At 47.6% G+C, this 13239-nt stretch overlaps 1 protein-coding gene across 5 annotated transcripts in view; it reads right to left on the bottom strand.

The window, feature by feature from the left end:
- Positions 1-13239, bottom strand: part of DOCK1 (dedicator of cytokinesis 1) — a 509676-nt gene that overhangs the window by 174295 nt on the left and 322142 nt on the right. For 4 of the 5 annotated variants that reach the window (XM_047703535.1, XM_047703534.1, XM_047703531.1 and 1 more), the window contains exon 29: positions 7082-7176. In XM_047703535.1, the coding sequence (XP_047559491.1) occupies positions 7082-7176 (95 nt within the window). Of the gene's footprint in view, positions 1-4689; positions 4925-7081; positions 7177-13239 lie in introns of those variants that run through there. The other variant, XM_047703533.1, reaches the window with a different exon arrangement.

Below are 13239 nucleotides of genomic sequence, written 5' to 3'. Positions count from 1 at the left end.
AATTAAAAGTAACAACATCAGGGGCGCCTGGGTGGCTCAGTGGGTTAAGCCGCTGCCTTCGGCTCGGGTCATGATCTCGGAGTCCTGGGATCGAGCCCCGCATCGGGCTCTCTGCTCAACGGGGAGCCTGCTTCCTCCTCTCTCTCTGCCTGCCTCTCTGCCTGCTTGTGATCTCTCTGTCAAATAAATAAATAAAATCTTTAAAAAAAAAAAAAAAAAAAAAAAGTAACAACATCAACTAAGACCCCAGGCTTCAAGGGAAAGAAAAAAAGATGTCGAGAAGAAATAATCCAAGAGTCTCTAGAGCCCAAAACGCTTTCTATCCATGCTTTCAACCTGCACAAAGATTTTAGCCGCGTGTCCTTCCACAGGAGAGGTGTTTCCTGAGGAGGAGGTCCAACAGGAAAACATGGTCCTCCCAGACGCTACTGGTATCAGCTGCCTGGTGGCAGAGCCCCTGAAGCCGATTCCCAGTGAGTGGGGACCCCCCACCTCTTTCTTTCATCCCTGGGCAAATGGCACATTTTCTCTGCTCTGAGCCCAAGGCATGTGCTAGCAAGGACAAAAATTCTTCCACAACACTGGAACCAAATGGCGCTGTCCCTGCAAACAGCCTCCCCGGCAAATTTGCTTTCTGACCATTATCATGATTTACCCTTAAGAAGCCTGGCATCTTAAAGGTAGAATACCTTTCTAAGGCTTAAGGCCCTTTCTTGTCCTGACTACACGCCAAATTAATCTTGGCAGAAACATCCAGGAGCTTGCCATCTTGGACTCCGATACATCTGATGGATACTGCTGCTGAGTGGGGGAAATGTGCTCTATTTAAAAGGAGAGAAATGGCTCCTTTATAAAACTGTGCATGGGAAATTTACTGCACACGAGGAGCCATAGGTGATTATGATTATGTGAATACGCACTGTGCAGGTTAGGTTGGTGGAAACACAATGTGCTGTGTTCATGGACTGAGGCAAACACATCCTGGTCATAAGATGCCTGACTCATGGGGGAGAGAAGGAGGAACGGAAGGGGGCACATCCAAATGCACCAACACTATAGCCAAAAGAAAGGTGATCAAAAAGGCAGACGGAACAAACACCAGCCTGGACTGTCCTGGGACAGTCTGCACGTGGCCATGATCAAAAACCATGACCTAAACTAGAGGGTATCATGCTTAGCGAAGTAAGTCAATCGGAGAAAGACAACTATCATATGATCTCCCTGATATGAGGGAGAGGAGATGCAACATGGGGGGTTAAGGGGGTAGGAGAAGAGTAAATGAAACAAGATGGGATTGGGAGGGAGACAAACCATAAGTGACTCTTAATCTCACAAAACAGAGGGTTGATGGGGGGAGGGAGGTTGGGAGAGGTGGGGTGGGGTTATGGACATTGGGGAGGGTATGTGTTATGGTGAGTGCTGTGAAGTGTGTAAACCTGGCGATTCACAGACCTGTACCCCTGGGGATAAAAATATATTATATGTTTATAAAAAATAAAATTAAACAACAACAACAACAACAACAACAAAAAACCATGACCTAGACCCACGGACTAAATGGGCAACGATGATCTCACAAATTCCTAATAGAGACACAATTTCAAGGTTTCTAAGGACAAAAGTAAGATTAACTTGATTCTAGATAAAATAAAACCAGACCATCATGTCTGACTGGTGGTCTTCAATGTTTAAGTGGTCAACAATGAGACAAGACTATATGTGGCAAGTCAGCAAAATGCACTGTATTTGATAAGGCAGTGTTTCAGGCAGGTCCGATTACGATCGGACTCTGTCATGGCCAATATATGCCACGTGGCAAGATTCTAAGCATTTTAAAATTGAAATGATGATCTCTTCCATCTTCCATGGGCAGAATTCTGAGTTCTCGTCTGATTCCTTAACTGTGATGTCCTCTTGCTACACGTCTCACTGAAGGATCTACACCACCCATTGTCAGTCTCCGCTGACAAACTTCAAGGAACCTTTTTATCATCCAGTGAGAATTCTGAAACCTGTTCTATTTTCCTTTTTTGCTTTGTCTTCCAGGCAGCTTTGAGTCTCTCAGCTTCTACAGAGTTTCGTGTTTTCTCTATGGTTTTCCATGTTCTATTTTATATTCATGATCTATGAATCATTACTTGTAAAACAGACCAAGCCCTATATGAAAGTGTATAGGATATAAACCACAAATCATAAATGGGCCCCAGCTTAACGTGTACAAAAGCAAAAGTACCAGACACCAAATATGTGCTAATACAGAGGGACACTTGAAAATTATTGATAATCACCATTGCAAGCTTTAAGTGATCTGAGGAAGTAAAAATGGTGGTTTCGTTTATTTTTATCCTGAGAGAGGGACACAAGCAACAAAGCCTAATGAGAATCCAATTCAGGGTAGCTGAATTTTTAAAAAATTCTGTTGCAAGACAAAATGGTTGACAGATGCAGGAAGGGTTTTCGTCCATGTTACACACACAGAATGAGTTAGAAAGTCTAATGTTAAAAATCTGAAAATTAAACTCCGTATAGCCCTTTTCTTCACCCAATGTACACTGTAGAAGTGCCTTTCTCAGGTGAAATTATGGTAGTTAACAAGAAAAGCTTTCTTCAAGGTGAAAAAGGAATTCAGTCAAACCAGTGAGTAGACACATTGCCTCCCAGATCACTCCTGTGCCTTACAATTCTAGTCTGGGATTTTTAGTGTACAGACACACTACTGGGATGAATTCAAGTCCTAAGAATAAAAGAAAGACACAGAAACTCAACCAAGTGGCCACACTTCTACCAAGAACCAGAGAGAACTCCAGGAGACCCACAGCACGAGTCTTCAGTATTAGACTCCGTGTGCACAAGTTGAAGCATAAATCTGGCAAAGTTGGCTACTAGGAGTTCAAGGATGGATATTAGCACTTAAAGGCTAACACAGAAGGTCTCTGCTTCTACTACAGCATCAGATCTTACAAGGAGACTTAGCCTTTGCTTCCCTCGGGAACGATTATGAAGCACTTCTGGGAGATAACACGCAAGCACACTTCTACGAGATGTGAACTGTGCTCATCTTAAATGTCATCTTACCATCTGGCACCGATGTATCCAAGAGCAGAGCTATGATGTCAGGCCATCAACACTCGGTTGCCACCCTGAACATAGCAACCAAGTAACCCCTGTCCTTGGGACAGTCACTGGGTCCTGTAACTTTGGTTCCTGATTTACAAGTGATTGCTCCAGAACTGATGGGCGCCATCTTTAATGACACTGGGCGAGCCCCCGGTATTGACGGATGATGGTACATTTGCAGACACAAAGCTGAACAAGCACGCAAACATGTAAGAGACCATGGAGGCTGAGTCTGTCAATTTCTAAGCTGCGGATGGTAAAACTGCATGTCCAGCTGTGCCATTAAACTTAAATACAGGCTTTTGGAAGCTTCTGGGAATTACTGCTTATTCTGCGGAAGCAAGGAGGTCTCTGACCCGTGCCGGGAAGAGGAAGAGCATGGCAGTCTGGTGACATGGAAGGTATCAAGCTATGAAGTTATAGATTAAAAAAAAAATTAGGTAATAGCACAGAGACAATGCCATATGGCATCTATATAATTTCTAGGAAATTACTTCATTACAAGAGTAGTGAGCTTCTGTTCTTCTAGAAGTTTACAGCAGGACTCCATCCATTTCAGTAATCAGTGATATCCTCTTAAACAAGCACCCTTTCATGGCGAAGAAAGCCGAGTAAAGAATATTTTGACTTCCGTGCTTAACATTTACTCAGGTAAGCAGGAGTCTCCCAGGAAAGGTGCACTTGAAGGACACCAGGGTTAAAAACAACACTCTCTCTGAAGCACGAGAGACATATCCAAGGTAGCAAGGTGGTTTAGAGGGTGGGCTCTGGATATAAAGTCTGGCCCTATCACTTCCCAGCTGTGTGTCTTCTGGCAAGTTACCAAACCTTCAGGCTCCCATCTCCCCATCTGTAGAATGGGCATAAAACCCCAGCTGTCTCAGAGTGCTGCTGCGGGGACTGTGGGCATGATTCCTGGGCTATCCCCACGGCAGCACCTGGCACACGGAAAGCCTGTCAAAGGCTCCTGTGCAGCCCTCGGATGCAAACACAGGATACATCGCAAAGAATGATTGCCTCCCATAAAAAACGAAATAAGCTCTTCGTTCGGAAGCGGACATGTAAGCAAGAATGTTCAAGAGAACTGAAGGGTCACACACCCAGGTGTCTTCCAAAACCCAACTGATTCAGCTTCTAAAAACCAGTACTGTTCACTCAACAGAGCGGGCCACAGTGGGATTCCCGAACGAGCCTACACTCACTGCTGCACAAACACTGACCTACATGTATCCTTTGTGGCTCACTCCTCTGCGACACATGTTGGCTTGGGAACCTGTTACTATAGCATGTGTTGACTGTGACAGGAACCTGCATGGCTCAGAGCCTTGCACACACAGAATCTCTGCAAACCCAAGTCCTTTCACTTGGTACCAGCACTCGCCCGGGCACATGGACACGGGGACACACGTACATGCACACACGCACACACGCACACACACACGCACACACAAACGCTGCTCAGCCTTAGAAAGTTCTACCAGAGGAAGCACTCTCAGCTGGATGGCTCGGCCCCAGAGTGCTAGGATTTTAGATGAGACAGTTCTGTACCACATTTTATGTGTGACATAAACCACAGGGAGTTTAAATTCACAGTGTGTCCCTCATCAAGATGTCTCTTGGCGCTGCAGCCTCTGGGCACCCCAAACAAGAGGAGAGGACGCACGCCCCGCTCCAGACTTGAATTCCATTATCACCTATGCCAGACTTCATCCTCAAAGTGGCCGTCACAGCCTTTGCAATGAGGACACAGCAGACATGGCTTCTCCTTCGTAGAGGGTTCCCTGCCCCCAGATAAGAACTCTCCTCCCTGCAACGAGATGCAAAGGCTTGGCTTCCAGATGCCACCGCACACCGGGTGTCTCTGTCACGCAGCTGGGCCCTGCAGACGTGCGCCAGTGAGCTAGGACACAGGGACAGGGCTGGAACACGTGATTCTGGAGACCACAGGTTAAGCCACCTTCTCACCGCAGAAACAACGGAACACGTCGGGAGAAGCTGGACAGAATATCCAGAGGAGGCGGCTCTGAGCACAGTGCTCCACACTTTGAACCAGAGGCCACGTGGCTTTCAGCCACACTGTGGTTCTGGGGTGATGGGACGACACTCAGACATGTCAGGGTTGGCAGCAGAAGGCCGACGATGGACTAGAAGGGAGAGGGAATGAGGCAATCATCGTGGTAAAAATGAAAACAGACTCTCGCTCGTCATCAAATAGCACCACTCAATAGAGTGTGGCTATACCATCCGGACAGTTTACCCCGTGGGACCCTGGGATTGGAGGTGCCAAGTCAAACTTAGAGGTGTGAATCACATCTGACCTTTGAGGGGGCAGCACCCCCTCAAGCCCCACCCCAGGGTGCAGAATGGATGGGCTGGGCACCAGGCCGCGGCGGCCACTCTGAGAGATGCAGGTCACATTCTCGCGCGCGGTCACCAAGAAGAGAAGAGAGACCACACTCTGCACCGGGGCCTGCCTTCAGTTCTGATCAGCACTAAGACCAGATCAACGGTCTCTTGAATGATATGCCATTGTTTGTCGCATCGGGGAAAATGCGAATCCAGAGCACAATGAAACACATGGCACATCTCTCCCCAGGGCTAAAATGAGAAACGGTGACCCTGGCAAGTGCTGGCGGGGATGCAGAAAAGCAGGCTCATTATCACCCTGCGAGCGAGACCGTAACACAGTACAGCCGAAGTCGGGCAGTTTTTACAAACCTAAACGAGGAGCGGGCACAGAACCCTGCAGACCTACCCCAGGGGCTGTATGCCAAGGAAATGAACTTATGCTCACACAAAACTCCATATGCCAATGTTCGTGGTGGCTTAATTCGTAATAGCCCCAAACTAGAAAGAGCCCAGCTGTCCTTCGGCAGGTGAATGGTTAAACCATCTATACCACAGAACGCCGCCCAGCAATCCAAAGGAACAAACGACCAATGTGCCCGGCAACCTGAGTGCACTCCAGGGGATGAAGGAGAATGAAAAAAGCCAATCCCGGAATGTTACATTTGGTATAATTCCATTTATACGTCACATTTGGGATGCCAAAATTTTAGGAATGGAGGAAAAATTAGTGGGTGCCTGGGTTTTGAGAGGGTAGAGCTGGAGGGGCGAAGAGGAGGTGTGAGACATGGACAGCGAGAAGGACCCACGTGTTGGCGGATTCAAGAAAAGGCGCCATGGCCAAGCACAAGCACAGCAGGAGGATCTGTGGGACCCCCGTGAAATCAATCATCGCTGAACCCCGGGACGCAGCAAGGAGCTCTAGTTTTGCAAAATGTTATCACTAAGGGAACCTGGGTAAAGTATACACAGATCTCTCTGTATTTCTTTTTATAACCGCAATGCCTATGAATCTACAATTATCTCCATAAAAAATGCAATAAGGAAGGAGGGGAAAAAAGGAGGTCAACGGTAACTTCTTCCAGGAATCACATGTGATTGAGAACCCAAGGACTGTTACTGGTGCTTACAGAAATCATAGAACACAAGCACTGGAAAGTTAACCAACACCCTTCACAGGGAAATGATAAACAAGGCACAAGATTAATATTTAATAAGTACAAAGAAAATGCTCACTTTTTAAAGCTGAAATAGGAGAAATGCAAACACCTTTCAAAAACCTAGATAGAGGACAATCACTTGGGCTAAGAAACACGTGGTTAAAATAAGATAGCAAACTGTACCCTTGCCAGAGGCTGCCGCAGACCAAGGCTAAAGGGTGGGGGGGGCGGTGGCTAGGGCTCCGCTCTGTGTTTCCCCAGAAGGCAGAGCCCCGCGTTGGCATAAGGAAATCACCCACTCTCCAGGTCTGCTTCTCCAAACAACTGTTTGCATCACAGAATGGGGAGGATGTGTTCCTCATAGGAGAGCCCCCATGGTATCCAGGCAACACCACTGTTCCCAGCAGACGGGAATTAGACACCTTGTAAGAGGTGGGAGCTCTCCTCCCCGTACTCACTTATTCTGCATCATGTTCATTATCACCCAGTCAAAAGGGTAGACATTCTTCCCAATGAGGTTCTTAAACATGATGAATGTTTCCATCAGGAAATCCTGAAATAAAAAAAAAAAATTAAAAAAAAAATAGAACATTGCAACAGCCCACCAAGAGAAAGGAGAAAACCAATCCCCTCTTGAATAATTACAGTATAAATGACCTCATTTTTTTTAGCGGAATGAAAACATTCTAAAAAGTAATGAAGATGTATTTCACAGGAGCTTTTTTCTTTGTTTGCCGGAGCACCTCCTGCCTGTGATAACTTTCGCAGGGATATTTTCAGAAACGGGACCCGGGCGGCTCTCTGTCATAGTCATAAAGAGGAACTCTCCAGGTTAAATATACTGCATTCTTTCTGCTTATAGGAAACATGCATTTTGCAAACATCACATGCAGGATTTACTCAAAACACATTTTTCATTATGAACAGGGCCCAGCAGGTTTAATATGGGGTAGTTATACCATTCCTTCTTATGTAATTTACAAACCGAAGGCTCAGGTGGGAGCTCCTGACCATCTGCAGCAGCTCGGCTCCTCATAACCATCGGGGAACGTGGTCACGTGGCCACGTGGCCACTTTCAGATGGTAGCTGCGACCCCACAGCCTACTTAGTGACACTGACGCCAACCTTGGGCACGATCCTCTCTACCATATGGGTCATTCCCTGCCGTACTATGCTGCTCGTGGCATCCCGAAGGGGTATCTGTGTCGGAGGGACTCCAGTCTGGGCCTATCTGAATCTGGAGAATTTCTTGAACCTGCAGGCCTGGCCCTTGTTCTGAGCTGACCAGCACAGAACTAGCACGTATCCTGAAAAGCACACCTCTCTGGGAGTCTGCAAGCTCCCTCCAGTGCAGGGTGGACGGCGGGAAAGCCACAGAGAATTCACTTAGAAAAATGAGGCCATGGTCAGAGATTACCAAATGAGTGGCTATTTCTCATTTATTTAATCTATGGAATCATAATTAGGTGCACTGGCTGTGAAGCCCACGGTGGTGTACAGAATTTAAGCAGCCAAGAAAGCAACTCTCAGCAAAGTCGTAAACAAGTGCTTCTCGCAAAAAGGCACCAGCTAAATTGGATAGCATCGGTGAGCTGCTGGGCCAAGCCAAATCCTTTCTTTGCAACTGAACTAGCCATAACGGATTCTGGCAAGTCATGCCTACTGTGTGCGCCCTACCATGAATAAAAATTCAGGGAGCAACTGTGATCCCCTTTTGACAGTAGAGGCCTCCAGTCAAGGAGAAGATAAGCACCTGGGCCTCTTCGAGAGAGAAAAGTCACCCCATGAACTCCAGACTCTGCTTGCACGAGCTCTGACCACAATGCCCTGAGTTCACGCCGGGCAGGATGCTCCGGGGGCCCTGGACACGACGAATGGGGCGTCTCTCCCCAGGCTAATGACAGCAATTTGTATTTCCCCACTTAAGTTTCCCCACTTTGTCAAGAGTTTCACATTTTAATGACCAGGTTGCATATTTGGCTGGCTGAGTGCCATCATTTAGCCACATCTCTATTTGCATGAAATTGCTTTCTTGCTGATCACTCCTCAAAGCCTAATAATTGAGATACAGGGTCTGGGTTTTATTATTCTGGAAGAGAAGCACATTTTCCCCAACTCCCTTATTTTTTTTTTTCCTAGGAAACGCAGTCCCATACTTCATTAGTATGGCTCAGCTGTTGAATTTTGGTACTTTGCTGATCAGGCAAAACGCTGTATATTGTGGAGGATGAGGTTTTGTGAGGCGTCCTTGTCCGTCTGCAGAATTCACTAGCCATGGCGATGGTCCTCTCCATAGCCAATGAGGCTTAGCAGACGATTACACTGGTATCTCCAAGTCAACAAGGGGATACAGAGGACTAATATAAGATCTTTGGTGAAAATTTCCTCTTTCAGTGCCAATCCATTCCCGCTGTCTTTTTCAGTTTGATTATTCACAGGATGCCCCATATAATAAGGGGGCAGCTCTAACAACAGCCATCAGTCCACAGCCACAATCTTCTTGTCATGAATCTATCCGCTTCTGTCCGTCCCCATCCCCACCCACTGAACAAATGGTCATCCTCTCTCACCCAGACTGTTGAGGGGGAATCCATGTCCACTCTTGTCCCTCATGATCCCTCCCCTTGACCCAGAGTGGCCTTTTCAAATTACAAATCTGGCCACGGCACCAACATTTCCCAACCTTCCATTTCACCCACATGCCCGGAGGCTTCCCAATGTTCTTAAAGACAAAGCGTCTTGGCACTCGAAAGGAAATCCTGCTATGCCAAAGGAGAAAGTGTTTCAGACAAGGACCCTCAGTAGATGATCATCCGATGAAGAACGGTCAGGAGAACTGGCCAACGCTGTGGGGATGCCGAAGCATAAGCTAAAGATCACGTGACAATTGTGAAGGGCTACGTGTCTTCACAATGGGGAGGTCAGGCTGGTGCCTGCTCTCAACCAAGCGATCAAACTCATGGTCAGGTCACGGTGAGCTCGGCATCCCCACCCTCCCAACGGGCACAATGGGGAGTACTTCACCCCAGCTCTGAAGCTCCCCTGCCGAAAGGATGAATCTGAACTTTAGGCCAAGCTTCCAGTTTGCAGGACGTATGGAGGGACCATACAATAGGATATACGGTCCCATGCAGGGACCGTATTTCGGCATATCATACGTATGCCGAAAACCATACAAAGCAGCGTGAAGAAAGACAAGACAGGGTAAGGGACCTGTTCTAGAAAAAACAGATGAAGGAGGCACAAGCAAATGCAATGAGGGAATCTGGATAGGATCCTGAATTGAGGAAGCCCCTCATGAAAGACAAGAAAGACCGGGAAGAATTGAGAAAATCTGAATATGCATGCTTCTGTGTGTGACATTCTGGCACGGCAATGAGGCTGTTGGGGGAGGTCCTAGTTCTTGAGAGAGGTTCGCTGACCCACTAAGGCAGAGGCATGTTTCTCACACACTTACAGGATACCAAAGTGCTCACAACTGGTGCATTTGGGCGGCAAAAATCGTAGTGTTCATTGTGCTATTCTTTTGGGCTCTCCGCACAGTTGAAGTTTTGCGTGACCAACGGGGGAGAGAGTACAGGTAGAACTGGGGGAATGCTCCTGAGATCCAGGGACCACAGCAATGTCGCCCTTCGGTCTGGATCCCAGGCTATAGATCTGTAAGACGTTAGCACTGGGGAAAGCAGGTAGAATATTACTTTGTACAGCCACATGAGATGCCACAATTATCTCAAAAAGTTTACTCAAAAAAAAACAAAGGCCTGGAAAAATAATTTTAAAACAAAGAGGAACAAATAAATGGTGTAGGAAGTTGAAAACAAGCAAAGAACACAGCATTTCTGAGCATGGTGTACAGGGTCCCGTGTGGTCGGACGGCCCTGTCGAGGCTCACTTCACCCCTGGTCCTCTCACTGCCCCTTCTCCCCACCCCCAACGGCCCACCCCCACACAGCCTCCTGAGCATGACAGCTCCCCTCCCACTCCCGGCCTTCTCCTCAGTGTTCCACGATTCTCCTTTGCAAAGGCTTCCTGCCCGGTGGACTCCATCCTGTCCGGCTACTTTAGGAGGACATCGTGCTGCAGCATGGACAGCGGGGGTTGGGTGGGAGGATGCCCCGATTAGAGGGGATGTTCTCCACCAGACTACAGGGCCCCGAGAGCAGGCCTGTCTGCTTTGCCCGCTACTTCCTCCATTGTGTGACCATCAGGTTGATGCTCAACAAGTCACTGGGGGAATTCACTGAGAAAGGCTTCTGCGCTCCCCAGACTCACCATCTAGTGAAGAGTTCTTCCGCTATAGCTTCGTTTTACGAGGAAAGGGTCCCAAGAAATAAACATTCCGCACAAGGCTCCCCGGCCACTGAGGATGCTCAGGTCGCCGTGTGGCCGCCCTCCATGTGGAGCTCAAGGCTCAGCCGTGAGCGGAGGGTTTCGCAGACACACGGACAGCCGCCTGCCAACACCCTTGCTCTCCTAAGCCCCACGAGCACCCTCACTCACCGCGGCCCGGTGGCAGATGTCAGGACCACCTCAGGACAGGCTGATGGCTGAGTGGGACACACAGGGTAAGGAACAATGAGCAAAGGGCGTGTGTCCGCCTGGCGAGACGGAAACAGCTGTCAGGTCATGGTCCTGAGAACGGGTGGGACTGACACTGAATGAAGGCAAAGGGCATTCCAGAGACAGAAACCTGCTGGCTCACAGGCCTACTCCCTGAGCTTCCTTAGGTAAGAACCCAGAAGTAGAGAGGCCACGGGACAGGTGGGGCTGCTTGGGGACACACAGTCGCTGTGAGTCCACGGCAGAAGCCAGAAGGCCATGGCCCTCGAGTTTTGCATTCACTCAACATTTATTTTTTTATTTTTATTATTTATTTATTTATTTATTTATTTGACAGAGAGAGAGAGAGAGAGAGAGACGGCGAGAGAGGGAGCATAAGCAGGGGGAGTGGGAGAGGGAGAAGCAGACTTCCCACTGAGCAGGGAGCCCGACGCAGGGCTCAATTCTAGGACCCAGGGTTCATCACCTGAGCTGAAGGCAGATGCTTAACGACTGAGCCACCCAGGCGCCCCTTCACTCGACATTTAACCAGCAAGCATAACTTCTACCTGCACTGTCCTTGGTTAGGGCACTGTTCATTCGGTCACTCAACAGACATTTCTGAAGGGCCACCCAGTGGGAATCTGGGACATGTGGCAAGAAAGCCGTCTTCCCTGGAAGGTCCAGGGTGCTCCTCATCACCTCTGCTCTTACAACAGACACAGAGCAAGTTCTCTACTTGTGTTCCTGATGGTGCAACTGGACAGGTAAGAGCCAGCCGCCCATCCTGCCGCTCAGCATCTCCACTGCACAAGAACAGAACAGTCCTGCGAGGCGCACCACACTGGAAATCACTCTGTCCCAAGAATCTGGAACCATACATGTCCATTGTTTTTCTTTTCTGGATCATTCTGCCTCATGCCGTGCTCCCTCTGCTCCCTGGCCTGGGGTCCCAGGGCCATTTGAGAGACTGTAAAAGTAATAGCGCTGACCCCATGACTTTGGCATTGACAGTAACTGCAGTTTTATATGGGAATCACTCATCCAACCAAACAAGGGCTCAATTTGAAAACCCGAAGCAGCACCTGTTACAAGGACATGGTCCCGAGAAAATGGTCTAGGCTGTTTTCAGATCGCAGTACTAACTAACTTTCAATTACTGAACACAAAATGATCTCTCATTTTTGTGGGCAGTTGTCGGAGTAGAAAAACGAATACTTTCTATGTACGGTTAACAGATAGGAACACACTTCACAAAGGTTCTGACAGATTAACAACAATAAAAAGGTCTACAGTCCTTGCAATAGGATTTCATGATATCCAAACCACAAATGCCATTTTATAGCGGAAATCAAATCGTCTGCAAATAATTGATTTTCTGAACTGCTGTGTCTAAAGGGGAAAAAAAAAAAAATCCCTCGGGAAATCAGGACCACAACATGTAGTAAGTTATCTGGTCGTCTTCTCTGAGCAAAGAGAGAGGGCACCACTTGGAATTCAGCAAATTATAGTCATTTTTAAAAACCACTCTGCAGAATCACGTTTCTCGAGGCACTAGAGCTTCCCTACCAACGAAACCTCTTAATGGTTCAGATGAAATATTTTTCACAGTTTGCATGTGTGGATTTGGATCATTAGGACTGTTCTGATAAAGGACAAATGATTAATCGCAGCCCTAAGTATCCAGGACAGGTAATGCTTCTCATTCTGAAAACTGTATTATTCAGCCCAGAATGCCATCTAGGAAACTGTTCACGTAGGTTCGGCTACAACTCCCTTCCACTGACCCAAACAGGGATGAAGGATACCGTTCAGATTCAGTGATGGCACAGAATGTCCCCATATCACATGATTTCACTATGCCATGACAGCTGAGGAGTGACAGGACCAAAGGTAATACAGATCACATACCTGAGTAACCCATCCTTTAAGCTAAAGAACTAAACACCAAGAGACACAAACACATGTATATTCTTGCTCTTTCACTTGCATTTAAGGAAAACTGCTATGATTTTAAGGTGCAGACCCATCTTTGTCTCCTTAGAAATGTAAATACATGCATGCACACACACTCAG

This window comes from Lutra lutra, chromosome 14 (genome assembly GCF_902655055.1).
Source record: "Lutra lutra chromosome 14, mLutLut1.2, whole genome shotgun sequence".
NCBI classification, from domain to species: domain Eukaryota; kingdom Metazoa; phylum Chordata; class Mammalia; order Carnivora; family Mustelidae; genus Lutra; species Lutra lutra.
Note: the sequence above shows the minus strand (reverse complement) of the source record. Positions and strands in the feature narration are given on the sequence as shown.